Source organism: Eptatretus burgeri, chromosome 11, assembly GCF_056783735.1.
Source record: "Eptatretus burgeri isolate ZD-2024b chromosome 11, Ebu_testis_v1, whole genome shotgun sequence".
NCBI classification, from domain to species: domain Eukaryota; kingdom Metazoa; phylum Chordata; class Myxini; order Myxiniformes; family Myxinidae; genus Eptatretus; species Eptatretus burgeri.
In genome coordinates this window covers 42109492-42123725 of record NC_140971.1, presented here as the reverse complement: position 1 = coordinate 42123725, position 14234 = coordinate 42109492, and the positions used below count along the sequence as shown (strand labels likewise).

The 14234-nt window shown below is 42.8% G+C and overlaps 1 protein-coding gene across 1 annotated transcript; it reads right to left on the bottom strand.

Annotated features, from left to right (window-relative positions):
- Positions 1 to 1289: 1289 nt before the first annotated feature.
- LOC147016937 (ankyrin repeat domain-containing protein 34C-like) lies at positions 1290 to 8443 on the bottom strand. Its single transcript, XM_085846183.1, has 2 exons — positions 8308 to 8443; positions 1290 to 3927 (listed from the first exon to the last, which is right to left on the bottom strand). The coding sequence occupies exons 1-2, from the start codon at positions 8351 to 8353 to the stop codon at positions 2405 to 2407; spliced, it is 1569 nt and encodes a 522-aa protein (XP_085702309.1). The 5' UTR covers positions 8354 to 8443; the 3' UTR covers positions 1290 to 2404.
- Between the last annotated feature and the right edge of the window lie 5791 nt (positions 8444 to 14234).

Genomic DNA, 14234 nt, shown 5'->3' with positions numbered 1-14234 from the left:
TGTTGCCGTGTGCTCGCGTAATCGGTATTAGATCTGCATTGTGGCATTTGCTTTTTGTCTTCTTCTTTTCTATGTGCTTTTGGTGGAATTGTATATGTGTGCTTTCCGTTCATCGCGAATAAATGTGCTTTATGTTGAACTGTTTCCCGCTTCGCTTCGTCATTTCTCTCATTGAATCCTCATCTTGCTTCCCGTAAAGGGTTGGTAGTGGGCTGAATACGCCCGATAATTGATCGAACCGTCGAGGCCGACGATAACACCGCTCGGTTATCCCGATAGTACGGAACGGGTCGCTTTAGTGGCCCGTGTCCGAAGTCGACCTGCGGCGAGGTGCGATCGCCCGGTCTACCCTCCGTGTGGGTACTTAGGTAGGTCGAATTTGGCGAGCAACCCTATCCCACGCGGGAGCCGATTGGCTCGATCGCGGTGAGACCGAAAGGTCCACCCGTGACTGGTTCCCGGCGTTAGTCCGAGAGGGTCACGACTGGATTGTCCGTCCGGTGGGCGACGTGCCGCGATTCGAGTTACGTGGCCGTCAGCACGCCGGCGGGCGCGAATACCTAACAATATATATATATATATATATATATATATATATATATATATATATATATATATATATATATATATATATATATATATATAATGTTTGTATTTTTTGTTTTAGTTTAACTGATATCAAAAATACATGCGATCTCAGTTTACAATGAATACAAAACTAAAATGGAGTTGCTGTGACATTATCTACTTGGTAAATCTTCCAGTGACATACCAAATGGTTAAAAGGCCTTTCTTATGAAGACGCTTGCATCCTCGCAGAGTGATGTTTTTGTTGCATTGAAAATGCAAGGTGCTACCAGTTGGAATGACAGGTGTTTATGTCCTTAAAGCCAAACATGTCCCTGAATGGTTTCCAAGATGCATTTCATAAATACGAGAGCACAGACTCACACGCAGCATGTTTCAAAGGGCTCTTGTTGGTTGTTTTATCATCGGCGTGTTTCCAATTATTCCTGGTTCTGAAACTTTTCGATTGCCTCTTGTATATTTTATGGTGCATCGATCAATTAACACATTCATCAACAAATCAAAACACAATCCTTGAACCCCGTTCATGAAATGTCTCCGGAACACGCCTACACCTCTTCCTCGAGGCGTCTGGTGAATTTTAGTCTTGGGAGTCAAAGGAGTTAATATCTTCCAGCGTTAATATATTCCAGGAATATATTTCAGCACTCATATATTCCAATTATCATGACAATATAAAAACACAATTTTCTTTTGGCTGTTTATTGAAAAATAATACCAGGCATGCTACAACAATGTTGTAGGGATTTCAGATTATTTGAGATGTTCATCGGACATGATCGAGGCCCATGGAAGAACAAGAGCAGAATGGAATGGGAACAAAATGGAAAGGGGGAAACACTAACAGCAGAGTCGAAGTGAGAGTGAGATCATGGAGAGAGGGAGGACAGATGGGGTGAACAAGATGCACACAAGCCAAAGGAAACGCAGCGAGAAGAGAAAGGGGATAGCAGGGATGAAACATTAAAGGAACAAACCAACCGACAACTAACAAACGAAAGGAGGTGTGGGAGAGGGGGAAAAATCACAATAACCTGGAAAATGGGAGTGCTTTGGGATTGGGGTCATTTGTGGTAGAAAAGATCATGAGAATGTTTTGGGGCATGACCTGAGGTCATGGTGAACAGCTGCCTTGAAGCCCTGGAGGGAGGAATGGGACTGAACAGACCAAGAAGTTGGTTCCACAGACGATAGAAAAGAGGAAACAATGATAATAATTTTGTGTTGCGAACAAAGATGTGGACATTGAACCAGACAAGGATGTATCCATCCATGACCATACTCCATTTCCACAGGATTAGGTCCACCGAAGTGGCAGACCAAACCGGAACAGGTCACCAGTCCGTTGCAGGGTAAGACAGGAATGAGGAATTCGGCCAGCATAGCACCCACCACACGATGGCCCACTCTTTTCAAAAGGCATCGTGAGATCTTTCGTGTCCACCAGCAAATGCTGGCAGATGAGACAATCGGATCTCAACATCGCCCCTTCGTGAGACGGTGCACTCGTTGACGCAAAGCACATCAAGCAAAACACCATGATGAGGGTTTATTGTCAGGTCAGGAGTCGAACCAAGACAAGCCAGTTTACAGTTGAGCGAGTTATACGTCTGAGCATCCTATCAACTCACAATATAATGATTAATAACACATAATCCAACAGAACACGTTCTCATTGAAACAAATTCCACGTCCATTGGAACCAAGCACTCCCAGCTGTCAACATCGCCATGTTTATGAACCATCTTTGCACCAGACCTGATCTCTTGCCAGTGTGGAAGGTTCCCAACCAGTCTCACTTTCCTGGCAGAGTTTCTCATCCAAACATCTTTCTCATTTGCTCCAACTGCGTGGAATGGCGACGTGGAAGCTTCTTGTTTGGCCTCAGATCTTTGGAGCATACTGGTGATTGACATCCAGAAGCAAATGTAAGATGAGTTGATGATCCGGAGATCAAGCCGGCATCCATTGGCACCTTTTCGTCATATTTTGATCGAATAGGGGGAAGCAGATTTGGTCGAAAGAGGTTTCCTTGTTCTGAGGGAAGAGTAGCTGATCCTCTTCGCTCTGGCAGGTATCGTCGCTGGGAGGAAAATGGTGTAAGATTGCTTACGAGTCCATCTAAAGAACGACGAGTAGGCAAGTTTATCGATCCATGTGACATTTTCGAACCGTTTCCATCGGTGATGTCAATGGGAACATAGTTTGTGGACTTCATCAAGGCCATTTCAGTTGCGTCAGTTCCTGATGCTCTTCTACACCGGAGAGAGCGATGATGAAAGATTCCTAACTGTCCCATGGACTCCACCAGATCATCTGCTGGGAGAGTGTTGCGTCTTGTCATCGCAGGACACTGCACCGGCACGGTCTGGCCTTTTCTTATTGTTGGTGCTGTTGTTGATAAAGTGGACCTCACAGGACAGCAGAAGCTTGACTGTCCTGCTGGAAGGGTAGACCCTGCCACTTCCCAGCTGAGACGATGACACAATGTGTTGTGTTTTTGCTTGCTGTCTACGAGGTCGGCATTAATTTTAGAGGTCCTTTGCTTGAGGATGTCAGGGATGACCAAATTCTGTTTTCCATTGTTCGCTGTTTGTCCAAGAGGCTCTGATTTGAGGCAATGCAGCTTTGGAAACCGTGTTCCTTGCAATTGCTTTGACGTTTCTTTCTTAACTCGCTCAGTGAGATAAGACGTCATGTCGCCATCTTGGTGAGTTATGGACTTGCCGAGCAGGCCGTGGACATCGATGTGAGATGGCGAGACATGATTTCCAATGACAGGTGAAGGTGGCATGTTCAGGTACTGCTTCACATTGCAGTTTCCTGAAGCCCTTGTGTCTGCAGTGATGATAATAACTTCCTTCCCTCGTTCTTTGCACGCCAGCAGTAAAAGCTTTAGACTTTCGTGCTCATTGCAATTTATGGCATGCACGAGTGCAGAAGCACCGCTGTGATCTAGCAGGTCTACGTTGGCTCCGTTCTGGAGCAGCAGAGCCACAATCTCGACACCCACATCGGACATGCAGCAGTGCATTAGGGCAGTGTAACCAGCTTTGTCCTGGATGTTGGGGTCCGCCTTCTTCTCCAACAGGAACTTCACCATCTTGGCTTTGCTCACGCTTTGCTGGTCCACATGCTTCGTCTTGCAGGCGACCATTAATGGGGTCTCTCCGAGCTCATTGCTCTCATTGACATATGCACCCCCTTCCAGGAGCAATCTTGTAAGTCGCAGCCGTCCAAGACACACAGCCTTCAGGAGGCTATTTCCCTCAGTCATGATGTCCACTTGATTCTCCATGATGGTTCCTCTCTTTTGGTGATGCGGTTCACACACGTCCCCTGGAGGTGGAACAGCAGGTGATTAATGAAATTATTCCTTTATTAAATTAATCTTTGATGACACTAATTAAACAGCCAAAGATTTGCCCAATTGAAGAGCTGACAACCAGAGGCTATCTGATAAAAGTCTTTATAAAACAGCAAGAAAACTGATTTCCATCATATCAGTATTTTTGAAGAGGGAGGGGATGCTTTACTCAATACCTGGGGTGTGTTCAGTTACCAATCAACTACCTTGCGCTTGCCAAGCCAGCCAGCCATTCCTTATCAACGGTTTTCAATGGAGTGCTTGTTTGAGTGCTTAAGCTACTTGGCGAGCGCTCCACAAGAAACTTGTCAATTGAACACCCCCTGGTTACCAATAGCATATCAGACAGGTAACCAAATATTACCATTTATCTCCACAAGAGACTTGTTAACTGAACACGCCCTGGTTACCAAGAGCATATCAGACAGGTAACCAAATATTACCATTTATCTCTACAAGAGACTTGTTAACTGAACACGCCCTGGTTACCAAGAGCATATCAGACAGGTAACCAAATATTACCATTTATCTCTACAAGAGACTTGTTAACTGAACATCCCCTAATTACAAATTGCATTTGAGGCAGGTAACCAAATATTACTATTGATCTCTACAAGAAACTTAACTGAACACGCCATGGTTACCAAGAGCATATCAGACAGGTAACCAAATATTACCATTTATCTCTAAAAGAGACTTGTTAACTGAACATCCCCTAATTGCATTTGAGGCAGGTAACCAAATATTACTATTGATCTCTACAAGAAACTTGTTAACTGAATACCCCCTGGTTACCAAGAGCATATCAGACAGGTAATCAAAGATTACTATTGATGCTTCTGATCATTGGTAAATAAAGTTATGTGTGGGAGATATGCCCGTCATGTTGGAATGTAGATAGATGGCAACATTTGGCACAATCTGAAGTCTGTTGTTGTTGTCGTTGTTGTCGTTGTTGTTGTACAATCATCTTCATGCAGGCCATTTTAGTTCCATTGTACTGTATTGGGTAATTTATCAAACAGTATCCCATTAGGCGTGCCCACCTGTCGCTTCGTTGTCGGGTTCAATCAAAAGACAACACGTCGTACTTCACAAACGAATCCAGGTCTGTCTGTGAGTGTCAATAATGAAGCAAAACACAAGAAAAAGGATTTTTTTTATAAACACGTAGATATTGTTGTTGCTTTTGTGGTGGCTACATCGTTATTGTTGTTTTGTGTGCTCCTTTGTGTACTTTTATACATTTTTCTATTGCTTCTAGAAGTATTACTGTACTATATAATTGTGTGTGCTTCTTCCATGTCCGTCACACTTATTCTATTGGGGTCCTGCTGTCCTCCCATTGGGATCGCCACATGAAAGCACCAGGTTTTTATTATGCGAAACTTCTTCTTCTTCTTCTCCTTATACTAATCTTCTTCGTCTTCTCCTTATACTTATCTTCTTCTTCTCATTTTATTAATCTTCTTCTTTGGTAATCTTCTTCTTCTTCTTCTCCTTATACTAATCTTTTTCTTCTTCTCCTTGTACTAATCTTCTTCTTCTTCCTATACAACTTCTTCTCCTTTTACTAATCTTCTTCTTCTTCTCCTGTTACTAATCTTCTTCTTCTCCTTATACTAAACTTCTTTTTCTTCTCCTTTTACTAGTCTTCTTCTCCTTATACTAATCTTTTACTTCTTTTACTTATCTTCTTCTCCTTATACTAATCTTCTTCTTCTTCTCTTTATACTAAACTTTTTCTTCTTCACCTTTTACTAATCTTCTCCTTATACTAATCTTCTTCTTCTTCTCCTTATACTAATCTTCTTCTTCTTCTTCTCCTTTTACTAATCTTCTTCTCCTTATATTAATCTTTTTCTTCTTTTACTAATCTTCTTCTTCTTCTCCTTGTACTAATCTTCCTCTTCTTCTTATACTATTCTTCTTCTTCTCCTTATACTAATCTTCTTCTTCTGCTCCTTTACTAATCTTCTTCCTCTCCTTATACTAAACTTATTCTTCTTCTCCTTATACTAATCTTCTTCTCATTATATTAATCTTTTTCTTTTACTAATCTTCTTCTTCTTCTCCTTATACTAATCTTCTTCTTCTTCTCCTTATATGAAACTTATTCTTCTTCTCCTTGTACTAATCTTCCTCTTCTTCTTATACAAACTTCTTCTTCTCCTTATGCTTATCTTATTCTTCTTCTCCTTATGCTAATCTTCTTCTTCTTCTCCTTATGCTAATCTTCTTCTTCTTCTTCTCCTTATACAAATCTTCTTCTTCTCCTTATATTAAACTTATTCTTCTTCTTCTTCTCATTATATTAATCTTCTTCTTCTTTTACTAATCTTCTTCTTGTTCTTCTCATTATATTAATCTTCTTCTTTTACGAATCTTCTTCTTCTCCTTTACTAATCTTCTTCCTCTTCTCCTTATACTAAACTTATTCTTCTTCTCCTTATACTAATCTTCTTCTTCTTATACTTATGTTATTCTTCTTCTCCTTATGCTTATCTTATTCTTCTTCTCCTTATGCTTATCTTCTTCTTCTCCTTATACTAATCTTCTTCTCCTTATATTAAACTTATTCTTCTTCTCCTTATAATAATCTTCTTCTTCTCTTACTAATCTTCTTCTTCTCCTTATACTAATCTTCTTCTCATTATATTAATCTTCTTCTTCTTTTACGAATCTTCTTCTTCTCCTTATACTAATCTTCTTCTTCTTCTCCTTTTACTAATCTTCTTCTTCTTCTCCTTATACTAATCTTCTTCTTCTTCTCCTTATACTAAACTTATTCTTCTTCTCCTTATACTAATCTTCTTCTTATACTAATCCAGCAAGAGGGGCTTTTAAAACGAGAATTTTCACCATTAAACGGTCACAGTTTTTTTCAGGTAAATCAATGAAGGGCTTTCCAACGGAACCATCTTTATTATCCCATGCCAGCAGCTGGAACCCTTTAGAATAAAGTGTGATGGACGGATGGGCACACACACACACACACACACACACACACACACACACACACACACACACACACACACACACACACACACGTACACACGTACACACGTACACACGTACACACGTACACACGTACACACACACACTCACACTTTCAGACCTGGGAGGACTTCGTTCCACCCACTGAAACCCACACATTTTGATAACAAGCACGGACACATTTGGTAATCGATTTCTCAGGATCTCAGGATCTCAGCCATTCAGTGAGATACACCACGTGGTTATGTGGTTAAATACACCACGTGGTTATGTGGTTAAATACACCACGTGGTTCGCATAATTCTCTCCCCCATACACCATACCCTGTCACACAACGTTCGTTCTGCCCAAGCAGTTTCTTGGCTTGTGGCCATGCTGACCACTTTGCCATCCCTCTGCCAGCAGTAGTTAGGGCAGGAATTTGTAATTTGTTCATGGTGCCCGCGATAGCTCGCCTACTCCTCGCCAAGGATACCGTGGGATATTTAACGTTCACCAACTAATTCGAGCAGACAAGACGCCTAGTTTAACGTCCATCCTGAGGGACGACACACACCTTGATGAATCACCCCAGCTGCCGATGAAACACCGGGATGACAGTTTATACCTGGGTCGGGATTTCGAACCCAGACTAGACGGTTTACAGGTGAGTGGGTAGGTGTACCTCTTGGCCATCCTGTTGGGCCGACATCATTTTAAGAATAATTATCTGAAACCAAACATTGAGATTAACTCGTCTAAAGACCACGCAATACGAAACCCAATAGTTTGGTGAAAGTTCACGAGTTTTTCTGTCTTCAAACGTCCTTGTGCGAGTTCATACAAACGTATTCCGTGATTCCTGTAGATAGACGGGAGATGACAGCATCCGAGATTTAGCGTGGCCACTTACCTGTCCGTCCTGACTCATGACACGAGGATGCGCATGCTCACCTGTCCGTCCTGACTCATGACACGAGGATGCGCATGCTCACCTGTCCGGCCTCACTCCTGAATGACACGAGGAGGCGCATGCTCACCTGTCCGTCCTGACTCATGACACGAGGATGTGCATGCTCACCTGTCCATCCTAACTCATGACACGAGGATGCGCATGCTCACCTGTCCGTCCTAACTCATGACACGAGGATGCGCATGCTCACCTGTCCATCCTAACTCATGACACGAGGATGCGCATGCTCACCTGTCCATCCTAACTCATGACACGAGGATGTGCATGCTCACCTGTCCATCCTAACTCATGACACGAGGATGCGCATGCTCACCTGTCCGTCCTGACTCCTGAATGACACGAGGATGCGCATGCTCACCTGTCCGGCCTGACTCCTGAATGACACGAGGATGCGCATGCTCACCTGTCCGTCCGTGCTGCACGGTGGGAGCTTCACCGCACACGTCCATTCGAGCTCGGTCCTAGCACCACCTCTTCTCTGCACCTCGGTGGTGCAAGTGCAGCCTCAGTGATGGTTTCGAGACGAGCAAAGGGAAAAGGCTAACGTGGGAAACTGCAGTGTGAGGGGACGGGGGAGGGGGGAGGATGTGCTTGACTCTCCACTCTCCAGACACCTCTCGCTCTCATCCTCATGATGTCGCTCACTCTTCTCCATTATCTGTGTCGAAATGTCTGAACATCTCGCACTACGGCACCGCGTGTCCGTTTAGCCCAACGTATACGTCCGCACAACATCCCCACGATCATTTATTACTTGTTCTTTATACTTGATGTGTCCATTTAATGACGTCATTTGTTTTCATAATCAGACTTATAAAATCTCCATCACATTTACTCATACTTGGTTCATATTTACATGAAATTCCACTCGAATCATGTCTGTCTGTTCTTGACTGGTGTTTAAAATGCTGACCTTGTACATTTCACCTTTTTGAGAGGTTACGGACATTTCCATCGATGGTGACCTTCTGTCCGAATGTACATCTGGGCAAGAATTTAGGATTTGACCAAGGTACCGGCAACGTGACATCTTTAACGCCCACAAGCGAGCGCTAGGAGTCAGGACGGCCGGCTCATGCTCTTCTCTGAAAGGAAGGAGTACTCATCGATGCAACACCCTGCCTGCAGTTCCACTGCAGAGTGCAGGACTACAGTATCTCATGATATGACCGTAAAAGGATAATCGTGTACCTCTGCAGTAAGGTGTGCACCCAGTGACGTAATTGCAGTTTTTATAGTCACATTCTACTCCATCTGGAACTATTTACCACGTCATACCAATTCATGTGGATCCTTATACTACGTCGGTGCAAACCAGGTCGACCCAAAAACACATCGACCAGAACCGTGCCTGAAAGGTGCAAATTACCCCGGAGGTGCAGAGCAGAGCCCATGATCAGACCATCTTCATGCATGTGCAGGAGGACCATGTGCAACCGATGACGTCATGGAAAAAATATCAAATCAGCGTTCCATTTCTGATATGAGGACACAAGCACAGCATGACAAGTGACTGCTTGTCATACTGTCACATCACCCCAAAGAGGATGCGAGACTGTCGCACAACTCGTGTGTGTGTGTGTGTGTGTGTGTGTGTGTGTCTGTGTCTATAAATTTTCGCTTTAACAAGCTCAAATGAGCTAAGATCCTCGTCCTCTTAATGATGACGTCATAAAAACGAATATGACGTCATTGTGATGTATCAGGTTTGCGATAAATTATCTGTGCTAATGCCCGGCTTGATTCCCGCAAAACAAAATTCAAACAGCTTGCCTAGTTTCGGAGATAATGGTATAGGCGATTTCCATTAGCGGCGATATTATGACGTCAACTTTTTTTCTCGGATGAATTTCCAAAATCGGAGATGGGTACTGCCTGAGCGTGGGCTTTCTGCATATACATGGCAAGTTTCACGAAGATCCGATGAAAACTCTGGGTTGTGAAACAAAAAATGTCAAAAAATAGGAATGACGTCATAAAAATTGATATGACGTCATAGTGATGTATCATATGTGCGGTAATTCATCTCTGCTAACGCCCTGTTAGATTCCCGCAAACAGAATTTTAAAAGCTTGCCGAGTTTCGGAGATAATTTTTTAGGCGATTTCCATTAGCGGAGATATTTTGACATCATAACTTTTTTTCTAGGAGGAATTTTCAAATTCGGAGATGGTTACTGTCTGCGCAGGGTATTTTTATTTATATATATATATATATATATATATATATATATATATATATATATATATATATATATATATATATATATATATATATATATATATGCCAAGTTTCAGGAAGTTTCGATGAAAACTGTCGGCTGTGAAACAAAAAAGTCCACAAGAAGATGATGAACAACAACGTGAGTAAGACTTAGAGATCCTCCACGAGGATCGAAAAATGGTTCTCTGCAACCACTTTAAAAATGGTTATTGACAACTCTGACGTCACAGGTCACATGGTATGGCAGCCATATTGGAATAAAGGAAAAAAAATTGCACATCATTTTCTCCAAAACTGCTCAACGAAAAAAAAGCAATTGAAACTTGGCATACGTCATCAACTCTCCAAAGGGTACGCAACGTGATAACAATGACGTCATCGGATAAGTGGTATTCCAGCCACAATTGGTTGAATTGAAATTCTTATCAGAAAAATCTGAAACGGAATGCATCTGATGTATGACCTGATATGAGTGAATAATTAAATTTATGACATTGATAACCCATATCAAGAAACAATGTGACAAAACATGGACGATACGGGTATGTGGCCTATAATAGTAGTGTGTTCAGGTAACCATGGTATTTTTGTTCAGAATGAATACGCGACATGAGACGATGCACTCCACCAGTTGGTATATTTTTTTAGTCATGAATCAGGACACATCTTTTTGTGCTTGAAAAGTGACGCCAAGATTTTGTTCCCTGCTCCTCTGACAAGGTTGGAGACAGGGAACAATGAAGTGATCATCACTCCATGACAGATCAACGGATGAATGGTGGATTCGGATGTGGTGTGAAGGGTGGGAGAGGTGTGGATTTTTTGTTAAAATGGGTAGTTTGTCGATTTGTTGTTGGTCGGGGAGGGTTTGTGGTGGATTATGGATAATAATGGGTCGGTTGTCGATTTGGATGGAGAGGAGGGGGGAGGGGTGGTGATGATTGTATTTTTTGGATACATTGTCAAAGCTCATGGAAGAGCTTGAGAGCAGAATGGAATAGAACAAAAATGGAAAGGGGAACAGGAAAGAGAAAGAATATTCCCACAATGGATAAGCAATTTGGTGCCAAGCAGCAGTCTAAGATTGTTTGCCTTCATGTCGTTTCCCCAAAGGATTTTGAGAATAATTGCTTGGTTTGATAAATGGTGTCATTGTTTCCTTTGCATGCAAAAGGGGGGGGGGGGAGGAGACAGAGACAGAGACAGAGACAGAGACAGAGACAGACTGCAGGGAGTGTTTTATCACTGACCATGAAGAACGATGAAAAACAAACATGAATCCATCCATTTATGACCACACGTTATCTTGTGTGTATAATTGGATTATTCCCTCCTGAGTGCATCATCAAATGGTAATTTCACTTCAATAACACTGAACAACAAAATTTTTTACTGGAGATGTGTAAAGTGATTTAGACTAATTTGGGTACGCTGATTTCAAAAATCATAACCGTTTTGCTGTATCACGTCAGGATTTTCAGTAACAGAAATATTCCCATTGCCTAGAAGTCAGGATTTCAATGAAATTTACAAAAATTCATTTATTCATTTATTTCATCATGAATGCTTCAAAATTATAGAAATTACAGAAAAACTCCACTAGAATGTAATTAAAAATGCTTTAGGCATTTGGCTTTGCGTTTGTGCTGCTCTGTGTCAGTTTCACGATGCAGGAACCAGCAGAAATCGCCCATCATGTTCGGGTTGTGCCGCCCTTGGTAACGCGTCTCCATGAGTGAAATCTCTTGGTGGAATCGCTCGCCGTGCTCGTCCGAGACTGCTCCCAAGTTGTCAGGGAAGAAGTTCAGGTGCTGGTGTAGGAAATGGATTTTCAGGGACATCCTGGAGCCAAGTTTCCTGAAGGACTCCAGCAGCTGCTGCACTATTTCTTCATAGTTGTCCGCGCGCTCGTTCCCCAAGAAGTTGTCCGTCACAGCTTTGAAGCTCCTCCACGCTGCCAGCTCTTTGGGGTTTAGAGTTGTCGGAAAAGTTTCGTCCTTCATAATCTGTCGGATTTGCGGTCCAACAAAGACACCAGCCTTGATCTTGGCCTCCGACAAGGTGTTGCCAAACTTTTCCTTGAGGTATAAAAACCCACGCCCATTCAGATCCATTGCCCGTACAAAACTTTTCATCAAGCCGAGCTTTATGTGGAGTGGTGGAAGGAAAACCTTGGCTGGGTCGACAAGGGCGACATGCTTCACGTTGTGTCGACCAGGTACATGCTCTTTTTGCTCTTCCCAATCTTTCTTCGTCCAGTGATTCTTGTCGTCTCTGCTATCCCAGAGACAAAGGAAGCACATGTATTTCGTGTAGCCTGACTGCAGCCCCAACAAAAGCGCCACCACTTTCAAGTCTCCGCAGATGTGCCAGTTGAAGTCATTGTACTTGATGGAATCAAGCAGCTGCCGCATAGTCTCATAGGTCTCTGTCATGCCGAACGCGTGAGCCAGTGGGACTGATGGTTTCTCGTTGCCATTGTGGAGCAAAACAGCCTTCAAGCTGTTCTTCCCCGAGTCGATGAAGAGGCGCCAGTCTGCAGGATCGTGATCACACCCAAGTTCTTTCAACAGACCGTTGATGTCACTGCAGAATGTCATCGTGTCTTCCATCTCAAAGAACTCAGCCATGTCTCTGTGACGTGCTCTGAACAAGGATATCTTGGTGTTAGGTTCAAGTAGATTCCACTGCTGCAGCCTTGATCCAAGCAGCTCTGCCTTCGCCTTTGACAGTGAGAGATCTCTTACAAGATCATTTAAGTGTCCCTGGTTCAGAAGGTGTGATTCTTGAGTGTCGGGTTCAAAAGGTTCATCATCACCATCCTCTTCACCACTGCTTACAGCTATGTTCTGATCAGCTGGAGGTGTTGGAACGGGGTTCTCGTCATCATGAGGCACAGGTTTACGAGCAGAAACGCAGTCAGCGTACTTGATGTGACCTTTAGTCTTCTTGTTGAAGCCGGCGATGCTTGTGCAGCAGAAATAACAATCATCATGATGATTCTGCGGCTCACGCCATATCATGGGCACCGCAAATGGCATGCTCGCGCGCTTGCCCACCAACCACTGAGTCAAGGTTGTGTGACAGCTTGTGCAGCAGATGTGTGGTGCCCAGCTCTGTTCTTGGTCCCCCACCTTACACCCGAAGTAGTGAAAGTAGGCGGCCTTCATTTTCACTGCTGTAGATATACTTCGCTGTTGATCTTTTTTGGTATACCGACCACAGACATAACAGAAGTTGTCAGGATGATTGGTACAGGAACGCCTACTCATCTTTATCTGAAAGAAAGAAATATAACACAAGTTAACAACAATTGTACGAAATAGACATGTTAAAGACATATGTAAATTTCATTGAAATCCTGACTTCTAGGCAATGGGAATATTTCTGTTCCTGAAAATCCTGACATGATACAGCAAAACGGTTATGATTTTTGAAATCAGCGTACCCAAATTAGTCTTAATCACTTTACACATCTCCAGTAAAAAAAATTTTTTTGAAATTTGTTGTTCAGTGTAATCGGCTTTCCTTTGGTCAAACCTTCATGGTATCTGCACATAATATGGGGATATCAAATTTCATGGTTACTTCACCTTGTTACCCTCGCCAGAGGAGAGAATAATGCATTATTTGGGTCTGTTTGTTACTTGGCAAAGGAATTTTACCAAGTACTGCACAGTATGTTGGTGTGTATTGGTTGTCTGTTTGTCACACGATTTTTGTCCACAGTTTTCAAGCAATCGTTCTGAATTATTTTGTGTATGTACAGAATGTTTCAAAAAGATTGATACAGCTTTGACTTCCTGGCATTTCTTTGTTTTTTTTGACCTATACCGTTTTCCTTTTCAGGGTTTGATGGTGTAATCATGGGATTTGTTCCCTGGGATTTCCAGCTCCATTGCTCAACTATGCCATTGACAGTGAAGCAGAAGACAAAAGTGGTGGCTCTGTGGTATATCATATGTAGACACCCGCAGGAGGTTCTGCCGGGAATACAACCTCAGAACACGTGATGGACCCACAAATTGTGCCATTCAATGTATTGTGAAACATTTTGAGCACAAGGGTACAGTGCACAACCAGAGCAAGGGGAACAGTGGCAGGTCA